Genomic DNA, 21,115 nt, shown 5'->3' with positions numbered 1-21,115 from the left:
TCAAGATAATTTCTTATATTAATATTTTATAAAAGCTACTTTTATGACATTACTTCATCAGTAGGTTCAGCGGCTACCTCATGGAGTCCCAAGCTCACGCAGTAGGGCCATGCCAGCTGCAGTCCTGGAGGCTGTTGGTATTCCAGTGAGCTGTGGCAGGGCATGTCCTTCAGTTCATCTGAAAACCACACCAAGTCACAGATGAGAGGAAGTGGGGCAGAACACCACTCTGTTAGGAAACGTGAGATTGGAATTTGATCTGTCAGGTTCACCCTACCCTTTTAAATTCTTGCAGTAGTAGTATTATGATACAGTCTTTGGGAGAGTATTAATAGTTTGAGAACTATACTGCAGTCATACATCTTGGTGTCTTAGTTGGATCCTGGCTGCAGAATCAAAGACGTATGATAGATAAGTGGCTACTGCAGAATACCTTATATTGTTCTTAATTATGTTCTTCGTAAAGGGAAGCAAAGTGTTACCAGTGACTACTAGTGGGCCCGTTGCCCCCAAAGTTTGTTTATTCCTGAAACATTATAATACGGCAATTCATTAAGAAGTACAATGAAGTAGAATTTTGAAGAGTTTGGAGAAAGGCCTAAAATATGTGATATGAAAAAGACTGAATTATTCTTGTTTATGGGATAATAGCATATTGTTTTACAATTTGTGTCTAGAAATCACGTAACTGTTAAAATAATTGCTTACAAAAAGAACTAGAATGAAGCCACATAGCTTATATTATTTAATCCAAAAGACAAAAATGATACATACTGCTTTTCCCAATAGCAATTACTAGATGTCAGTGGCTACCTTGATTTTCCTAGATGAGTTTTCTTTTTGTCCTAAAAACACATCTTCTTGTCCCATTTTGTAAGTCTATTTTTCTTGAAGTTTTCCTGTAATAGAGGCATGAGAAATAAGCACACACTGATTCTCCCTGGACCAGATTCCACTGTTATATTTCTCATAGTAAGCATTGGCAGGACCACTGCCATGGCTATTTAGTGCAAACCTCATGCTTCTAGGAGGTGCCACTCAAAGAAGTATGGTCTATGCTCCTAGCATAGCCAGACCTCCTCAAAGCCTCAGTGGCAGAGAAGCGTGAACTCGAGTTCCTGACTCCATGTGCAGTTCTTCAAGCTCCCATGTTTTGTTTTTTAAGTTCTGTTTTCCTTTTCTTTTTTTTTTTTTTTCTTTTTTCTTTTTTTTTTTTGTTGTTGTTGTTGTTGAGACAGAGTCTTGCTCTGTCACCCAGGCTGGAGTGCAGTGGCACGATCTCAGCCAGCTCACTGCAACCTCCACCTCCCAAGCTTCAGGCAATTCTCCTGCCTCAGCCTCCCAAGTAGCTGGGATTACAGGTGCCTGCCACCACACCCGGCTAATTTTTTTTTTCTTTCTATTTTTAGTAGAGATGGGGTTTCACCATGTTGGCCAGGCTGGTCTCGAATCCCTGACCTCAGGTGATCCACGCACGTCAGCCTCCCAAAGTGCTGGGATTATAGGTGTGAACCACCATGCCTGTCCTATTTTTTAAGTTCTTAATAGAACCTTGTACTCCATAAAGATCCGTGTTTCTTTTATGATAAATTAACTTCAAGTAACTTCCACATTTCTAGAAGATGTCGTTGGCACCTTTTTCCTGCACTTCCCACAACGCATCTCAAATATATGCCTGTCCCCACCTGCAGACTTGCCGCTTTATCATAGGCTACTCTCTCTCTCTGCCTCTCTATTGAATGCCTTTAAAATACCCCTTCCAGAAAAGGAGTGAAAACATAGCATAGAGAAGTGAAAGGGGCAGGGCCGTCAGAGCCACACCGTGATATTCGCTCTCATTGTACAACCTGAAGACTTTCCTTGGCTCTACTTTCCAAAGAAAATGGAAATTGGGGGTAGAGTGACCATATTGACTGCCTTATATACAAAGGGCTTTGAACTCAGCACAGGGGAAGGCTGTCTTTAAAGTGTTAGCTTAATGAATCCATATTCTAAGGCCTCTCCAAAAAAGTTCTTAATACTATGGCATATAATGTAAGTTCCACATATGATCCTTCAACTTGAAACCCACTGTGACATTCAAAATATAAAACTCTTCACATTATACTCCAAGACTTTTCATAAACACAGCCTTAACCCATAACTTCCATTTTATTCATGATTTCCAAATAGAAAAAAAAAAATAGAAAATCTTGAGGAAGACAATGTGATTTTCATTAGCTATAAAGATGTTCAGAATTGCATTCTTTTTCATGCATGAGGTCTTGTAATCACATTAGCTCCGTGGCTTTCTAAAGAGGGGCAGTTTTCTGAGTTCTCCCTGTGGACTTCTGGAGTTTCACTGCCTCTGCCCATGGGGACCCAATGGGAGATTAGATTTTTACTTTCACACAATGAACCAGGAACACAGTGAGGCTTGTCTGCAGAACCAATGAGATGCAAAGGGACCAGGAAGAGGTGGCACTTCAGTGCCCACACAGGGAGAGAAGGGGTAGAGAATAGACTCAGGATTGGGCAGTGCAGGACTCACGAGCTCCAGACCTGTGTCCTTCAAAGGGTTTCCAGTGGATGACCTACTTTGGAATCACTTAGGACGCAAGATAAAAATATAGATTCTTGGCCAGGCGCGGTGGCTCACGCCTGTAATCCCAGCACTTTGGAGGCTGAGGCAGGCAGATCACTTGAGGTCAGGAGTTCGAGACCAGCCTGGCCAACATGATGAAACCCCATCTGTACTAAAGATACAAAAATTAGCCAGGCATGGTTTCACATGCCTGTAGTCCCAGCCACTTGGGAGGCTGAGATGGGAGAATAGCTTGAACCTGGGTGGCGGAGGTTGCCGTGAGCCGAGGTCGCGCCACTGCGCCCTAGCCTGGGCAACAGAGCAAGATCCCGTCTCAAAAAATAATTACAATTTAAATTTAAAAATTAAAATATATATTCTTGGGCCCCTCTCTAACTCGATTATATCTGGGCCTCAGCCCTTTAACAAATTGCCTCCTGTGTTACAAGGCGGGACTGGGAGAACGTCAGGGAGTGAGGGAGTCTGGAGGGCATCTTTGCCTGGGAAGGACGGCAAGTGAAGCCTATGAGGCTGACAGATGGAGGGGCAGGTGTGCTGAAGGGACCTGCAGGCCACGTGCTCTGATACAGATGGAGGCTGGGTATTCCATAGGGCCACAATCACACTCATCACTTAAGTTGACAGAACATGCACTTGCTCAGAAATGTTCTGTCCCATTGTTGTGTCTCTACTAGAGACCCTCCAGTTTTCTCCATATTGCCTTTTGTATCAGGTCCAAAGTCTTTTTGGCTCCCCCAAGGTATTAGCAGCCTTTGAAATGAACAAGAACCTCTTCCAAAGAGCATGACTGATTCTGATCACTGAGTTCCACATTCAGCCGTGTCTGACTGAAGAACAGGATCTGCACCAGTGTTACTGTTCTGTCATACTGATTTCCCCCACCTCTGTTGACTTAGCTTTATCTTCCCTAAATTGGACAACGGAGGAGAGGGAGATCGATGTATTGGAGTATATAAATATATACATACATACATACATACATACATACATACATACATACATATGTCATTCTCACAGAATTGCCCCTGGATTAAGGCCAGCCACAGGCAAAGAGGTGAAGTAGAAAACATTTACCTGGAAAGCCCCCTAAGTCTATTTTCCCATGTCCTGTCTCTCTCAAATGCACAACGCCCCTGTGTCCTGGCCTCAGCCCTCTCATCCTTTTCCTTCCCCTCTTTTCTTCACCAGGTGACATGGTTGCCAGTCATTTATGTCTTGGTGTGATTTCAAATGCATGTGTCACCTCTTGCATGAATATTTGCTGTTTTAAGCTTTCGCTTTAACTGTAAAGTGAAAGCAGTTTTCTTCCATTCAGAAAGTGGGGGAGGTAGGCTCTATACAGCAGCTTCCTGGTCCCTGGGATCTAGCCCATCCTCAGAGGCCGGCTGGCCCTCGCTGTGGTCAAGTGCACACGTGGGAGGGAGTCCTTTTCACCCTGTGAACATGCAAAGGGTGTCTTTGGAATCCACCAGACACATTGGGGACAGTTCTCAGCTTGAAACAACATCAGTCCAAGGGCATTGCAGCTGCATCAATGCCATGGAGCCTCTGCTGCCAGGCTAAACAGCATCCAGCAGCAATTATTGTGATTAAATGTTGTTTCCAGTGCAACATGGTAGAAGTGAAAGAGCTTGTGGCTTTTTTATTCTGTTTGCACAAGCTTGGAGTTCAACAATAAATGGCTTTTCATTTGTGGTCAAAATATAGCTCTGTATTAGGAACCTAATCCTAAACAGTGAACTCTTGCAAAGTTCATAGTGGTCCAATATCATTTCATATTCATGGTGTGATTAGAAGATGAAATTGTGCCTGGCACATAGTAGGTATTTATCAATTATGTGCTTAATGAATGACAGAGTGTCAGCGAGTAGGAAATATCATCCAAGGTATTAGTCAAGAAACCAGTGAAACCAACCCGAGGTGCCGACTGTCTGTAGTAATAGAAACAGAGGTCTCCAGAATCTCTTATCACATTTGGAACCTCCTCAAGTTTATCAAGTCCTGAGATTAGAAATTAAATGGATCCATTTCCAACTTGCTTTCTCTGTAAGATTTTTCAAAATTTTGGGCATATGCCTTTAAACAGCCTCAGAAGCTTTCAGGAGAAGTGTTTTCTTTCTACGTTACCTGTCCGTGCACCATCTGCGTGTTTTGGTTCTGTCTTCGCATTTTGTTGAAAGGCTACTCTAAATTTGAATTGTAAATATGTAAATATGCCAAGTACATGTTAATGAAAAAACAAAGAGACTCATAAGTCAGCCCTGCAGCCGGTGTACCGTGGTGATGTTGCCAGAGCGCAAATGGTGTTTTGGAAGGGCTGTCGGGAGTGATTCCCGGCGCTGCACGCTGACTAAAAAGGCCGTCCACGGCTTCTCTTCCTGACATCCACCCCACTGGTGTGGCCTCATCCGCTCTGCCTCTGAATTACTAAGGCCCTGCTTTCTGGGAGTTGAAACTATTGATCACCTTAAGAATTTAAGGTTTTTGCTGGAGCAACATTTGCCTTTGTGTGGAAAATCCTGAATTTTTATCTTAGACTTTAGGAATCACTGGCAACTTTTATAAAATGATAGAAGCTAAGAGTTCGAAAGAACCCTCAGAAATGACCGCATTTTTCAGAAGGGGACTCTGAGGCATGGGGAGGCTTGGACTCGCTTCAGGCCACACCGCAATTCAGTGGAAAAGAACAGAGCAAAACCTGGTCTTTACTTCTACATAGCAGCCATGTACCCACTCACTGCCATTTTACCAGACTCGAGTGGGAAGGACATCAAGAAGGCTCCTAGGAAACAGAAGCTCTGACTTTATCGTCCCATAATCTTTGAGTAAGCTGAAAGCCAGGTTTCAGCTCCAGGGATCCGGCTGCATAACCTTCAGCATCTGTACTAGAGCTACTTCAAATGTAGTTCACAGACCAGCAGCCTGGACGTCACCTGGGAGCCAGTCAGAAATGCAGACTCTTGAGCTCCGCTCCAGATTTGCCAAATCAGAATCTATAACAAGATCCCAGATCACCATATATACATCTAGTAGCTCTTCTAGAACAGTGCTTCTCAAACTTCCGGGTACATCACGATCACCTGCAGGGCTTGTTAACACAGAGGTTGCCGGGCCCCACTCCCAGAGTGTCTGAGTCATAAGTCTGGGAGAAGGTTCAGAATTCTGCATTTCAATAAGTTCCCAGGTGCTGCTAACTGAGACCACCCTTGGGGAAGTTCGATTCTACAAGAACCATGACCCTGTCTCTTCCTCTACAGGGGCTTAGGAGTCACACCCCTTGAGTCATCTGCCTTCCCTGCCCTCTCCTGGCAGAAAGCTGTGAGGATAAACTCTGGACATATATTTTCAAATACAAGCTCTGACTTTCTCTAATCAAGCTAGTCTCTCTTGAGACATGTCCCCAGCCCTAAGTAATTCACAATAACACCAGTAAATAACTTGGAGGGATGTGTTTTGAGGATTTTTGTTCTATTTTTATGAATCAAGAAATATTTTGCCTGGCTTTATGATGTTTTAAAACATCATAAAGATAGCCATGATTTAAGCACTGGGTAATGATTTACCAGTGCTATATTTTTGCCAGTGCTGGGTAAGATATTAACACTGTTAAGCCAGCAGTCCTTACGATGGCAGTACATCTAATGGTGTGGGAGAGACCACAGGACACGTTCTGTGACTTGGCACTAGCTCACAGTGAACCGGTGTTACAAACTCCTCTGTTGACATTCCTTTGACGAAGTGATCATCTGCTCTTAAATTCTACTTCTCCAATCTTGAGGTTTACTTTTCCCAGATCCAGCATCTTTTGCTGTGCAGTCCCAGTGAGGTAGTAGCTGTCTGCAGAAACAGGGCATTTGTAGTTAGCCCAGGCTAAACAAATGCTAAAAGGAAGTGGATCTTTTCAATATCATGAGCCATGAGTAGGAAATTTGATTGAGAGGCATTTGTGTCAAGCAGTACATTTTTGAACCTTGCGGCAAAGAAACTGAAGTTTATTTTTTGTTAAGTCTTTTATTATGGAAAAAAAAAAAAAGGTGGCTGAATTACTGTCCCTCAGAAGCCAAATAGAAACAGTGCAAAGCAATGCTTAACAGAGTGTGACTGCAAATAGTGCTGGTCTCAGTCACCCAGTCTGCCTGTAAATACCACATCCATCACAGCAAAGCTTGTGGGATGTTTGTAAAGCCCTCCAGATCCCTTGGAAGGAGGTTTATGATTAATGCATGGCTGGGAGTGAGCAGTGGGTGTACCAGACGGGAGTGAACATTCTTCTCTCTGGCACTAAGACAAGTCCTGATAGAGTGAAGTTAAGATTGCCAGGGAGATGGGTGTGGCTCCCACATCCTCACCTGTCTGCTGCTGTCCCAGACAGGCCAGATGCCTGGAGGTTGTGAATACATGGAGCTAAGAGCATGCTGGGCGGTGTGTTAGAAGAGGAAGTGCTGGGGACAGAGTCTGGGAACCTGTAGCTACATGACCCTAAATAAGGCACTTAACTTTGAGCCTCAGTTTCCTCATCCATAAAATTGATTCAGTAACATCTACCATAAAGGGTCATGAGGACGAAATAAAATAACCCGCAGCAAAGTGGGTGGCAGACACATGGTCTGTGCTCACTTCCATTTTTCAGTGCTTTTTATGTCAAGCCTATGAGTCAAAACTGGTATGTAGCGAGCCTCTTGGGGACCCTGGAGGGAACTTGGGTAAAACCACAGTGATGGATTATGTGCAGGCAGGAGCACCGTGGAGACCCACCTACCCTGGCCAGGTGGTCGGGCAAGCAGGCTTTTGTGGTTCCTTGTGCCCCCATCAAGTTTCAGCATCACTTGAGAGGACGGAGCAAAAGGGTTTCTTCCGACCTTACCACCTTTGAAGACCTGATCAATATGTACTCCTCTTGCCTCCTTTTCTTCCTCTTAACTATTAATTCATCCAATAAATACTAAGTGCCTACTGTGTGCCACCCACTAGGGCTACAATTATGAACCAGATAGGTCCGTTTGAAGTTCCTCCCTCCTGGGACTTAGCCCAGCAGAGGAGACACTTGAATCGCTTTATAATTTCAATTTTGAGCCAGGAAGGAAAAAACTTGTAAAAGACGGGCCTCAGCTACACCTGAGAGGTGGGAGGGTTTCAGCATCAGGAAAGCTGCCCCAAAGAAGTGAGACTCATAGGATGCTTAGATTTATCAGATGAAAAACATTGGAAAGAGAGCCAACACTGTTTAAGGCTCCTTTTTCCTTTGAGAAAGGGAAGGTCCAGCCCCCTTGAGGCTTGTGTCAGGAACCTAGGAGCTGGAGAAGGTGTGAAATTGTCATTGCAGAAAGGGGTCAGTAGAACACTAAGCTTGGGGACATGGTGAGATCATTGGCGTTGAGAGGCCTGCTGCAGGGGATGAAGACACCGATATTACGGTGCTGTGACTTTTCTCAGGAGATGTTCAGCTGCTTCAGTGACAATACAGAGAACCCAGATGGCTGTGTTCATTCCAGAGTGAAGGATTTGCCTTAAGGCCAGGTGCAGTGGCTCACGCCTGTAATCCCAGCATTTCGGGAGGCCTAGGCTGGCAGATCACTTGAGGTGGGAGTTCAAGACCAGCCTGGCCAACGTGGTGAAACTCCATCTCTACTAAAATTACAAAAAAATTACCCAGGTGTGGTGGCACGCACCTGTAGTCCCAGTTACTCGGGAGTCTGAGGCAGGGAATCGCTTAAACCCAGGAGTCCTTAAAATTGATTTCAGTAACATCTACCTTAAAGGGTCATGAGCCGAGATCATGCCACTGCACTCCAGCCTGGGCAACAGAGGAAGACTCTGTCTCAGGAAAAAGGATTTGCCTTAAGACACACTTAGCTTATTTTTTAATTGTTTGCTTAGTGTGCTCATCCCTATTACTCTCCTTCTCTTCCTTGTGGTATAAATTATGAATTAAACTTGCATTTTGAGAATCCACTTGAGAATCTACTCACCATTCTTCCTACAGAAACATGTATTCAATAAAAATTCCTTACTGGCTCCTATTTCCCAGGTCATAGAGGTGCTGGGAATATGGTGGGAAATGAGGTGGAGACATCCCTGCCCTCAAGGAAATTAGACTGGATGAGCTAACATGCAAGGCAGGAAGAAATAGAACCTAAAGCCCAAAATACACACTGTCTGAAACGTTCCATGAAGCCTTCTTGTGCAAAGTAAATCCCCGTTACCCGTGCTCCTTATGCGGTCAGTGTAGAACGTATCGCATTAGCCCAAATAGAAGCACATCTCAGGGTTCTGTCGGAGTGCATGTGATACGGGCTTCTAGAAGGACCATGCCCTTGCACTCTGCCTCCCTCCCTCTCTCCTCTCTCTCTCTCTCTCTCTCTCTCTCTCACTCCCCCCCTCTCCCTCTCTCTCTCCCTGTCTCTCTCTCCACCATTAAAAATGAACCTTGAGAATTGGCTTCCAAGTCAGAATTTGGGGGGAACCAACCTTAGAAGTCATTCCTTACCCATCAAATTCACTTGCCTCTTGGCTTGTCGGAAGGCAAAAGTGTTTATAAATAATAAACTATATTATTTCTGTGATGTAAGTTTAATGTATTCTTGAAGACAAGTGACAGCCCCACACACCCCTCCACCAAAAGGGTCAGCTTTCCTGTTCTCTGTGTGGATCGATAGGTCTGGTGTGTACGAAAAGTGATCGGGTTATGCTGACAGACGGCCGTGAGGATTTGTAACTTGCTCTTAGGATGAGTGCCGGGCTCTTTCTCCCGTGAGCAGCGAGTTCTGATAGCAGGGTCAGTGTGGTCTGGTGATGTTAAGGCATTCCAGGTTTCTTTCAGCTACACTCATTCTTAAACTGCTGCAGAAAGAGATATCAAGATATCGCTGTGTGGGGACATTCAAAAAGGATTCAGGAATCTATAAACAAGAATAACTTACCTTCCACCACCCTCTGCGCTCTGGGTGTGTTCGGCCCGTGACTCAGTGAAGGGTCAGAATAGGGAGATCTTGATAACAGTCGTGTGTAGGCAAAAGCCTTTGTACCTTAGCAGGATGGAACAGTAAACATCTGGGTAGGTGATTCCCCGTGTGTCTCCAACAGATACTCATCCATGCAAAGTTCAGTGTGGCAGGCTTGTCTGTAGCACAGTCCCTGTAACCTGAATGGAAGACTACCTGAATTTACACACTTTAGCTTAAAAATCTTTCTGGGACTTGAGGATTCTGTTCAGAATTGATTTCGCCTCAGCCTGTGCGGCTGTCAGCGTGCTCACAGGACCAGGGGACCCACCAAAGAATCTGCTTCCTCTGCCATCATTAAATCTGGTTACTTTAGAGCCCATAACGTGTCATTTTACCACATGGTTCCCACGCCTGGTAATGACCAGGAAGGAAGAATTGCCACTGGGATTGGGCCCTTGCTCTTATTTCATCCAACAGTGAGGGGTCATGAGTGGAGGTGGCTTCTATCATGTTTAATTATATGTCAACTGCAACAGCTGTAAAAAGGTAATGACTGTCATTACTGACCTAGATCTGCTTCAAAGAAACTCTAAAGTGTCTGTTTCCATATCTAATCTCACTGGCCATCCCAACTCGACCTAATTATTATTTATAGAATTTGCTATGATCAGAGAACCTACCTGTTAAGGATGTTTGGCCAAAGAAATAAGTAGCTGCCATTTGGTCTGCACCTTTCATTAATTTGTGTGTGTGTTTTTCCCTGTTGGAGTTGATCTTGGTGGCTGATAGTGCAGGCTGATGAAGACAATTCAAATGCCCAGCATAAGGCACCAACAGTAATTGAGCAGCTTTCCTTCAAGAAAGTTCTGCATAGGGCCGAGAACAGAATTATGCTGCCACCTTGTGGTTAAAAGTGACACCTGCTGGCCAGGCACGGTGGCTCACGCCTGTAATCCCAGCACTTCGGGAGGCCGAGGCAGGTAGATCACGAGGTCAAGAGGTGGAGACCATCCTGGCCAACATGGTGAAACCCCGTCTCTACTGAAAATACAAAAATTAGCTGGGTGTGATGGCGCGCCTGTGTGGTCCCAGCTACTCAGGAGGCTGAGGCAGGAGAATCACTTGAACCCAGGAGGTGGAGTTGCAGTGAGCTGAGATAGCGCCACTGCACTCCAGCGTGGTGACAGAGCGAGACTTTGTCTCAAAAAAAAAAAAAAAAAGACGCGCTGTTAAATTAAAAGGCCAGTGGTTTTTCTAGTGATTAAATCACTTATTCATTAAAACAAATGAGTGGATATGAAAGGGTAAAAGAGTATGGAGATTTTAGTCCAAAATAATTAATCAGACAAATCTGTGAAAGAAGCCCCAATGAAAGTCCTTTAACCATAAGCACTGACCTTTCTCAAGGCTAATGACAAGTTCTCACGGTAGTTCGAAATGATACAAAATTGGAGTGGAGACTGAGGTCATACCACTGCCTCCTTTACAGCAATACCATATACTTGTATTATATTACGGTCTCCAGCCATGACTTTACATCAGTACAGCCAATAATGAAGCCTATTCTATAGCAAACAGAATTAATGTACAACTATTAATCTAAATCTGTGATCACATTAATATTACCATCTTCTGTGGCTCATCTTAATACAACATTCAGGTGCCAAAATTAAGTGTTAGTAGAGGTACAATTAAAATAAATGGTCCTTCTTTGCCCTGTGTGATAACTCAGAATATTTATGCATGTGGTCTGATAAGAGAATTTTTTGAACTTTGAAGAAATAGGCCCAGTGTGGTGGCTCATGCCTGTAACTCCAGCACTTTGGGAGGCCAAGGTGGGAGGAGTTCAAGAACAGCCAGGCAACATAACAAGACCTCATCTCTACTAAAAATAAAAAAAGTTAGCCTGGTATGGTGGCGCATGCCTGTGTTCCCAGCTACTCAAGAGGCAGCAGTGGGAGGATTGCTTGACCCAGGAGGTCGAGGCTGCAGTAATCACAGCACTGCACTCCAGCCTAGGTGACAGAGCAAGACCTTGTCTTATATAATATTCTGTAGTTGAATGCAAGTTTATTGAGTCAAGTAAGAACAGGATTCAGAGAAACAGATTTCAATGTCTTCATGAAAGAAATCATAAGGGATGCTCTTCCAAATGGTTCAGATATTTCCACTGGAAGAGATCATTCCTGATAGTCAAGACATAACTTACTTGATACTGAATCAGCCCAAAATAAGATGGTCCTTGTGGACCATAACCATGTCACAGGACAGCACTGCCTTGGGTGGCTTTTTCACAGAGAGCCTGGTTGGCACAGTGTAGAGTTTGGAAATGCCTTGATTGCCACAGGGATCTTCCTGTTCAGGGTAACTTTTACTGTCCATACACTATGGCTCCTATCCGCTTACTCTCTCCCCCATCACTCATCCTTTAAAAAGCCTCCCTGGTCACCTGAAAGAACACTGATTTCCCTCCACCTTCCCCTCATTCAAAAGAACAGAATGAGGACCCCCAAGCACTGCATTTAAGGGCAGTAAAACCAATACATGAGAGTCCAGCCTAGGGGCAGAGCACTGGGCTTTCTGCATGAGGCCTCTACCCTCAGCTGCTCCAAGAAAGTGAAACACAAAGTGATCCATGTGCATCTGCACACAGGGGGAGGGGCGGGTTATCTCCATGCACAGGGGAGGAGCCGGTCCACCGACACACATTTACCAGGATGTCCATCTAGACATGTGAGCAGGAGGGTGAGCAGGCGACAGTCTTGGCTGAGTGTAGATGAGCTGCCAAAATTTAAGGAGATAGCCAGATAAGGCATGGGCAGCAGAATTTTGGAAACAAACATCCAGAAAAAAGAGAGAGAGACCAGGAGAGAAGGGTAGCATGCACAGATCTTCTCCAAAATGGGAACCGTCCACCCAGGAGGTCTGCTGTAAGGATCAAAGATTATGGTAGATCCCCTCAGCCACCACCCCCACCCTGCCGCCACACACACACACACACACATACTCTGCCAGGCCTCTAAAGAAGAGTAGGTGGCAGTTGCTGGTGCAGCCGCTTTTGACCGCCAGGGCTGCCCACGACCACGGGGACTGGTGTCCCACAGTCCTCCTGCAGAACAGCACTTAGAGGGTCCAAGAGGAGAAAACCACCCCAGCAACTGGGGCCTTTGTCCCTGAGGACTACAGTGCATCTGACTCAGAAACGCGCACCCCATGGTGATCACTCTGTTCACTGTGAGGATTTTGTCCACAGTAAGAACTTGGGGAAAAGTCTTTCAGTGGCTTTACAGACAATTCTAATTGAAGGGGAGTAAGCCAGGAGTTTCGACACATTTTCTCTTGGTTCCATCCTTTATTCTGCAGCTTGTAATCATCCCCTGTCATCCTCTTTCTCCCTGCACTGTTCTAATAGGCTGGGCACCCCACATCTCTCATCATATTCTACCGACCTCCTTCTGTTAAGAGAGAGGAGAGAGAAAAGAGAAACACGTACAGAAAAGAGACAGGTATTGGTGATTCTACACTAGGTTTCATGGATGGATCTCTGGCTTTTGAATAACGCACACAGCAAACTCTTTTCTAAGAACATGCCATTTTATAAATAGGCATTAATTAATCTGTTGTATGAATGAATGAAGAACAAACAGATGCCTGCACAGGAGATAGATACCTTTTGTCTGTGATTCTTAAAATGTTTTATGCTTTGGACCTGTATATAAAAATGTATTTTATATATCTTCATGGGTCACCATGATTTAGGTGCTTGCTTGAATGCATTTTAAAACCTATTGTGGTGCCAATTTGTAGTCTCAGTTTAAAATGAATTATTCTTTGCATCAGCAAATCACAGAAGTGGTGGTTATTTTCATTTGGCTATAGCTGTCTGGGGGCAAACATGCAAAAGTAATTTGACTAGTTATTACTGTACGCCTGTCGTGTTAGGCATAATATACATACAATCAAACATAGGAAGAAAGAAGTTCTGTGGTACGCAGGAAGTCCTGCATTTATGTAATTATAGAGCCTTAGAAGATGTTCATGTTGATTCAAAGATTGAGGAAAACAACTTCATCTCTCAGAACACTCTCTGCATACATTGTAGGTAAAAGTCTCTTTTTCTTCAGCTTTTTAATATTCCTTAACTTTGAATATTCACATAAATGTGACAGTGTTTCACCTGGAGATAATTTGGTCCGATTGAACCACCTTTGCCAAAATGGCTTTTATTCTCCCCATCTTAGGAGGCACGCTGGTTTGCTGCAAAGCCACCCCTGCCGTCTTGATACCTGTGCTCAGGGATGGCTGAAAACTGTCACAGCTTTATCACTGAAGCAAATGAAAATGTAAATACGGACAGTCTTTTTCAAGGAAGATATTGCACTGCTATCAAAAACCAAAAGTATTTGCTTTATTCATGACACGAGACCAACTTAAAGGCTATGTCTTTTCATTTAGAATGTTCTAGAATTGAGCAAATATTCTTTAAACAAGGCCTCTGTGATGACAGATCGTTTGATATACAACTCCATTTAAAAAATATCTATAGCTCTTAAAATATTTCACACAAGGAATCTGATCACTTCTGTTTGGAAGTATTGGGACAGGGCGCAGTGACCCCTGTGAGTCCCAGCATCCCCACAGTGACAAGGAGCTTCCTTGATGGACGCAGAGCACAGGCTTTGGATTCTGAGACAGATGGACTCATCCCTCCCTGCCGCTTAGCTCCTGTGACACTCGGGGGAAGTCACCGCTCTGCTGGGATTTAGCTTCCATCTCTGTAAAAGGGGGATTAACCGTGCCTCCTCCACAGGGTGGTGACAGCAATTAAATGAGGAAAGCATTTAGCAGAATCTCTGGTACATACCAGGTACGGAAATGTACTAGGTACAGCTCTTCTCTTGCAGTTGTTTATAAATAGGTCTTATTTATTGTCGGGGATGTATTCTTAGCACATACTTCATCCATTCACTTGAAAATGCATTTATTGGGTGCTGACGGCAGGGTAGTGAAAACATAGAATACATAACATACTCAGAATAAATAAATGCAGGCGAATATAAGGACATTCTATTTCATTAGTTACACTGACCTTAAACCTTCTCAGAGAACAGTGGGTGAGGGAGATGAGAGAAGGCAGTGAGGGGCGGGGGCAGATGATGAGTTGCATTTTTGCAAAAGCTATATAAGAATTGTTATATACCGTTCTGATTTTTTAAAAAATGAACCCAAATGAGCGTGTATTTATTTGCTATGGAGTACTTGAAATCTTTATTTGAAGACATTAAGAATCCATCCAGGCCAGGCGCAGTGGCACACTGTAATCCCAGCACTTTGGGAGGCTGAGGCAGGAGGATTGCTTGAGCCCAGGAGTCCGAGACCAGTTTAGGCAACATGGTGAGACTTTGTCTCTATAAAAAATAAAAATATTAGCCAGGAATGGTGGTGCATGCCTGTAGACCCTGCAGTAGGGGACAGCAGGGTGGTTCGGGAGATGATTGCTTGAGCCCAGGGAGGTCAAGGCTGCGGTGATCCATGATTGTGCCACTGCACTCTGGGCAACAGAGCAAGACCCTATTTGAAGGGGGGGGGGGGAAGAACAAGAAGAATAGAAGAATCCACCCCAAACATACCAAGACAAGACATCCGTTGCTTCAAACACTGGGCCAGGCAGCTGTATGTTCCCGCTTTCATTTTCAGGTAAGAAAAATAAAGGCCTAGACCATGGAGGGGACTTGCCCAGAGTCCAATTTCAAGTCCAGTCCGGGGCTCTCCTCAGCATCCAGCACATGCTTCTGACTTTGCGCAAAGGTCTCGCTCCTGACAGGGACCAAATTACAGATTCTCCCAGTTTACCCAAGAATTACTCTCCAAATGCCCTGGTCTCTTTGCAGCATGCAGCTCTCTGCCCCCATGTCGCCACCTCTGAAGGACTGACTGATTCCCTTGGCTGGTACCAGTGCCTGCTCCTGCCATGGGGCCCACGGGGAGCCTGCTGGGCAGCGGACAGATGCAGATCACCCTGTGGGGAAGTCTGGCCACTGTCGCCATTTTCTTCGTCATCACCTTCCTCATTTTCCTGTGCTCTAGTTGTGACAGGTGAGAACCAGAGTGTATGTACCGGTGCCTCAAACTAATACATCCCCTGTACCCAGAAGAGTTTCTGTGAAAAACCTGTTAGGAATGGAATCCCGCCACAGAGCTGTCCCAGAAACTTGTGCATTAGCTTTAACTCGCTTCTGTCCGCTGCAGAGCATCTCGGGACATTCTTTATTCACTGAAGGAAAACCCATATTTGGTTTTGCTGGGGAGCAACTAGAAGAACCCTTATATTTTAAACTTCCCAGAACGAAAGTCTTGCTGTTCTTTGTATTTTAAACTTCCCAGAATGAAAGTCTTGCAGTTCTTTCGAGCACACCCTTGATCAAAATGGAGTTTGTCTTTTTTCATCTGTGGGCGTTTTGAAATCTTGTGTGATGCGCATCTTTTTGCCACCACCCCGCGGAAGTCACAGAATGTTTGCTGCTACGTGGTTTCAGAGGGATTGTTTATGATTAAAAATGTGTAGTGTAGACCTTCAGTTTCTCAAGAAACACATTATTTTCCCAGGAGAGGAACATGCTGTATGTGAAATAATCATCAGTGTCCTTCTTTTAGAGTTATACTTTTCTCTCTCTCCTCTGTCTCATGTAAAATGTCAGTACCCCCGCCCCCCCAAGAGAAATCTTTGCCCAGAGAGAAGTTCTTTCTAACCAGAAGTGATTTTCAGGACATTCTGGAACTGTTACAAAGCACATAACCTTCTGATGGGCTAGATGCCACCAGACGCCCATGTAGACCAGCTGACCGTCAGCCAGCCCTGTCCAAACTCTCCCTCCACCACGGAAGCAACTCCAGGAGCGTCACTTAAAATTCTGAAACGGCTTCCTACCCTATAATCTGTCAGGAGGAGAAAAGCGAAGACTCTGTGAACCCAGCTAGCCTCCTAATCCCTGCCCAGCCTGGACCCAGACCTCTGTGGCTGGGACAGAGACTGAATGATTGGGAAGATGAAGAAAGGCCACAGGGGCCGGACTTCCCTGGGCCTGGACGGGCCTGCTTCTGTAGTTACTCATGCTCCCACTAGGTGTCACCCTTGTCTTATAGAGAACGTGGATGGGCCGGCCGCGTATTTTCTACAACTGATGGCTTTCTTTAGACTGTCCCGAGTAAAAACAAATTCTATTTTTACTTGACAGACTTTCCCATAGACTGGAAGTACATATGACTCATCCTGAGAGCATGTACCCTTCCTGGCACGCCAAAATTTGTATTTTCTTTATTTTCTCCATCCCACTGCAGTGTGTGACTTTGCAGAGACTCTAAGTGAGATAATTGTCCACATTTTCTCAAAAAAAAAAAAAGTATAACTTACTCTGCTACTTTAGGTATAAACAATTTCTACGCAGGCCCGGGCCTTGGTCCTCTCCTCGTGAATTGTATGTTTTTTTCCCAGAAGAAGGGGTGCCAACGGAGGGGACAGTTCCTAGTTGAGGCTTGACCTCCTCTTACCCAGCACCTGCTAACGGGCCATGAAGTCAGTGTCTGGTTTTGTCTTTGTTGACAAAATAAACATGGTTCTTAAAACAAGAGAGATTTAAAAGCTGATAAGAATTGGGATAGGAAAGGGTAGTGTGTGCTTGATTTTAGGGGGGCACATTTGACATTACAACATTTCACTTTTCATTTCAGGGAAAAGAAGCCGCGACAGCACGGTGGGGACCATGAGAACCTGATGAACGTGGTGAGCCCGCGTGCGTCGTCCGCCTGTCTGCCTGTCTGCCTGTCTGCCTGTCCGCCTGTCTGCGCGTGCTCCAGAACATCAGCTACTTATCTCAGTGTGCTCCCACGTGCCCCCAGCCTGAGTAGAACCCACGGGGAGAGCTAAGCCTAAGTTAAACCGTGGCCTCCTCCACCACACACCCTCTTTCTGTAGGTTTGTGGCCGCCATGGCTGGAGGCCTGTGAGTTCCCCCGCGTTCACTGGGAGAGCTTCTGAAATGGATACAGTAGTGCTGCTGCCGGAATGATCCTTAGATGGCTCCCACCTACTGCAGGGATGGGAGATTTTTGCCTCTGTTAATTTGCTAGAGCTGTCATAACAAAGGACCACAAACTGGGTGGCTTAAATAACAAGTTTGTTTCTCAGTTCTGGAGGCCAGAAGTCCAAAAATTAAGGTGTTGGCAGGATTGGTTGCTTCTGAGGGAAAGTCTGTTCTAGGCCTCTCCTGGCTGCTGGTGGTTTGCAGCCAAACCCTGGGTGTGACTTGGTTTGTAGAGGCATCCCCCCAATCTCTGCCTTCATCTTCCTATGGCGACCTCCCTCTGTGTTTCACATCACCTCCCATCTGTGCATGGCTGGCTGTGTCCAAGTTTCCCCATTTTACCAAGACACCAGGCATATTGAACTAGGGCCCACCTGACTCTAGCACGACCTCATGTTAACTGGCTTCATCTGCAATGACCCTGTTTCCAAATGTTTGTTCCAAATGCACCTGTTTCCAAATTCTCAGCTGCTGGGGGTTAGGACTTGGACATGAATTTTGGAGAGACACAGTTAAACCCATAACAACAGGTCATGAAGCTGGAGGGAGCCTGGGACCCACAGCACCCTAGGTATAGCCTGGCCTTGCTGGTGTTTTCCCAGCCCTCAGTATCTTACAGGTCCTGATGATCCTGAGGCCCCCGGGGATCCACCCTGGCGAGGAACAGCCTGAGAGTGTCCAGGTCCTTCCTTGTCCTCTCTGACCCAGGCCTGTGCTTTTGAACAGCCACTGCGGAGGGGCCCATCCTCACATTAGCAAGGCAGAGTTCAGAGTCTGCCCTGAGTCCCGTGGCAGTGCCACAACAAAAGGTGCTTCTTGTTCAGGACATCATTTCTCAAGGTCAAGCAAAAACTCGTTGCGGGGAGAGGGGTGCAAACAAGGAAGCATGGATGAGCCAAGGTCTGGTGTAAAACCCGCAGCCAGCAGACGTTTGCAGAGATGACCAGAGGCCATCTCCAGTCTAGGCTTCCTGACCTGCCAATTCTTGGGACTCCTCTGGCCCAAGCAGGCAGGAAGTTGTCAGGACTCCCGGTTCCTCCTGGGACCCCCAGGATTTTCCTTCCCTCCCTTCTGCATCCACACACCCACCTCACCCTTTGCCGCTTTCCTGGGCCCTCATCACCACTCTTCCCTTTACTCTTTTTCTCGCCCTGTCCCCATCTCTGGTTGTCCACATTGTCCCCACTTCTCATCTGTTCCCAGCGCCTCTGCTCTGCCTGGTGATCGCTGCTGCGGTGGCCTCAGCAGGGAGGGTGGGAGGGATGGAGGGAACGCCCCACTGTCACTTCTTCCCATGCAGACTCCAGGACCCTGCCTTTCCTCACTCCACCATTCTCCTGGTGCCAGTTGGGAGGTGAGGAGGGGCTGGGGAAGGGCTCGCACCGCTATTCCTCACTTCCTTCTAGAGCAGGGCTTCTTCCGCGGTGTGGCCTGGACCGCTGCCAGCAGCAGCAGCACCTGGGAGCTCCTTAGAAATGTGAATTCTCCTGGGGGTAGGGCCCAGTGAAAGGCTAACAAGCACCCCAGGCAATCCTGTTGGATGCTCAAGTGTGAGAGCCCCTGGCCTAGAGCTTGGGTTCCTGCTGTCCTACTCAAGGTCGGCAGCAGCCCGGGTGAGATAGGAAGAGAGTGGCAGGTGAATAAAAGGAATAAGCTGACTTCCATCCCCATGCCTTCTTCCTCATCCACCGTATAATTCATTATTGCCCCAACCCACAGCCTCATGTATATGGATGTGAATGTCTGTGAGAAAGCGCGAGCACACACAGGAACACATGCTTACCCGGGCACTGGCACCCATGTACACACGCTCGCCCACCCAGCTCTCTTTAAGAGCTTTTCAGCTCCTAGATCTTACACAACTTGCGGATGCTTCATCTCATAGAAGCAAAGATTAGGAATAGTAGTTAGAGTCTAGATTATGGTAACTTCAGCTGTGATCAATTATGCTGTTATGGGCCCACCTGGGAACCTTCCTCCCCCACACCAATGCCTGCCCATTTATAACAACATTTCTGGGATATTAGCACCTGCATTGCAAACTCCTGGCAACGTAACACAGTGACCCATCTCACTGGGGGCTCATCAGACATGAATGAACTGCATTGGATTGAAACAGCTGACTCCCAATACACTTTTGGATCATGGCACGGCATGAACTATCTGCTGTCTATTATTAGCTTCCAATCAAGAGTCAGAGAATTTGTGAGGCCAACTAGCAAAGGTTCCTGTGCTGTTTACATCACAGCTTTCCTTGTAGAATCCTGGAGCACGAGGTAGCCTCTTGGAAGATGTAGGCTATGAAAAGGACAGGGAGAAAATCACATTTGCAGTGATTCAGGCTGCAACCTGAGACAAGTTGGGTATTTAAAGAAATACATGAACACCAACTTGCTTTCTGACTACTCTTAGCTATAGCCGAGCCTGGCATATTGTTCTGGGTAACATCTACACATTCTATCCCTGCAGAAAACCAACTGTTGATGCCATTCTTCCCTCCAAATGTCCTAGGTTTATTTGTAAGAATAAGAAAAATTTGCAGAGCTGGGCACAGTGGCTCACGCCGGTAATCCCAGCACTTTGGGAGGCTGGGGTGGGCACATCAGTTGAGTCCAGGAGTTCGAGACCAGCCTGAGCAACATAGCAAGATCCCATCTCTTAAAATTTGTTTCAAATTAACCAGATGTAGTGGCGCGTACCTGTAGTCCCACCTGTTCCAGAGGCTGAGGCAGGAGGATCTCTTGGGCCCAGGAGTTTGAGGCTTCAGTGAGCTATAATCATGCTACTGCACTCCAGCCTGGGCAACAAGCTGAGACCTCATCAGAAAAAAAAAAAAAAAAAAAAGTTTGCAGAGCTAATTTTCAGCGTATTATTGTTTCTGTGAACCTAGCAGCCAGAGGCTTGGCTGGTTCTAAAATGGTTTCAGAAATCAATAGCATTATCTATCTCTAACCAGATTTACGTCTGTTCCCTTCACATGACAAAGGGTGATGCCTTTCCCCGTTTCTCATGGCATGGCACACCTTTACCAATAATAATGATTTACAGCACCTGTGTTGGAAGCATGTCTTTTTTGACCAGTCCCCTTCCTGCCTTGAGCTAAGGGAACTGATATCTCACAACCTGCCTATAGCCCTGTATAGGTCACCCGGCAGGAAGCTCTGCACATGGCTTTGGAAGATTCCCAGTGCCCCTAAGATGCTGGGACAACACTGTCTAATAGAACTTTCCGCAGTGCTGGAAGTGTTCCGTATCTCCCATTTGATATGGTATCTACTGGCCACATGTGGCTATTGAGCGCTTGAAATGTGACTGGTCAACAAGGAACTCAGTTGACTTTATTTTATTTTACTTAATTTAAATCTAAAAACAGTAGCTCCCCTCAATCTGTAGTTTTGATTTCTGCAGTTTCAGTTACCCACAGTCAACCACAATCCAAAAATAGGTGAGAACCATACAAGATATTCTGAGACAGAGAGAGAAAGAGCACATTCACATAACTTTCAT

At 45.7% G+C, this 21,115-nt stretch overlaps 1 protein-coding gene across 5 annotated transcripts in view; it reads left to right on the top strand.

The window, feature by feature from the left end:
- PAG1 (phosphoprotein membrane anchor with glycosphingolipid microdomains 1) overlaps positions 1 to 21,115 on the top strand; it is a 141,150-nt gene that overhangs the window by 99,689 nt on the left and 20,346 nt on the right. For all 5 annotated transcript variants that reach the window (XM_021942458.2, XM_003902904.3, XM_031669647.1 and 2 more), the window contains 2 exons: positions 15,420 to 15,624; positions 17,257 to 17,308. In XM_021942458.2, coding sequence (XP_021798150.2) covers positions 15,500 to 15,624; positions 17,257 to 17,308 — 177 coding nt within the window. In that variant the 5' untranslated portion in view covers positions 15,420 to 15,499. The remainder of the gene's footprint in view (positions 1 to 15,419; positions 15,625 to 17,256; positions 17,309 to 21,115) is intronic.

This window comes from Papio anubis, chromosome 8 (assembly GCF_008728515.1).
Source record: "Papio anubis isolate 15944 chromosome 8, Panubis1.0, whole genome shotgun sequence".
NCBI lineage: Eukaryota > Metazoa > Chordata > Mammalia > Primates > Cercopithecidae > Papio > Papio anubis.
This window is presented reverse-complemented; position numbering and strand designations above follow the sequence as displayed.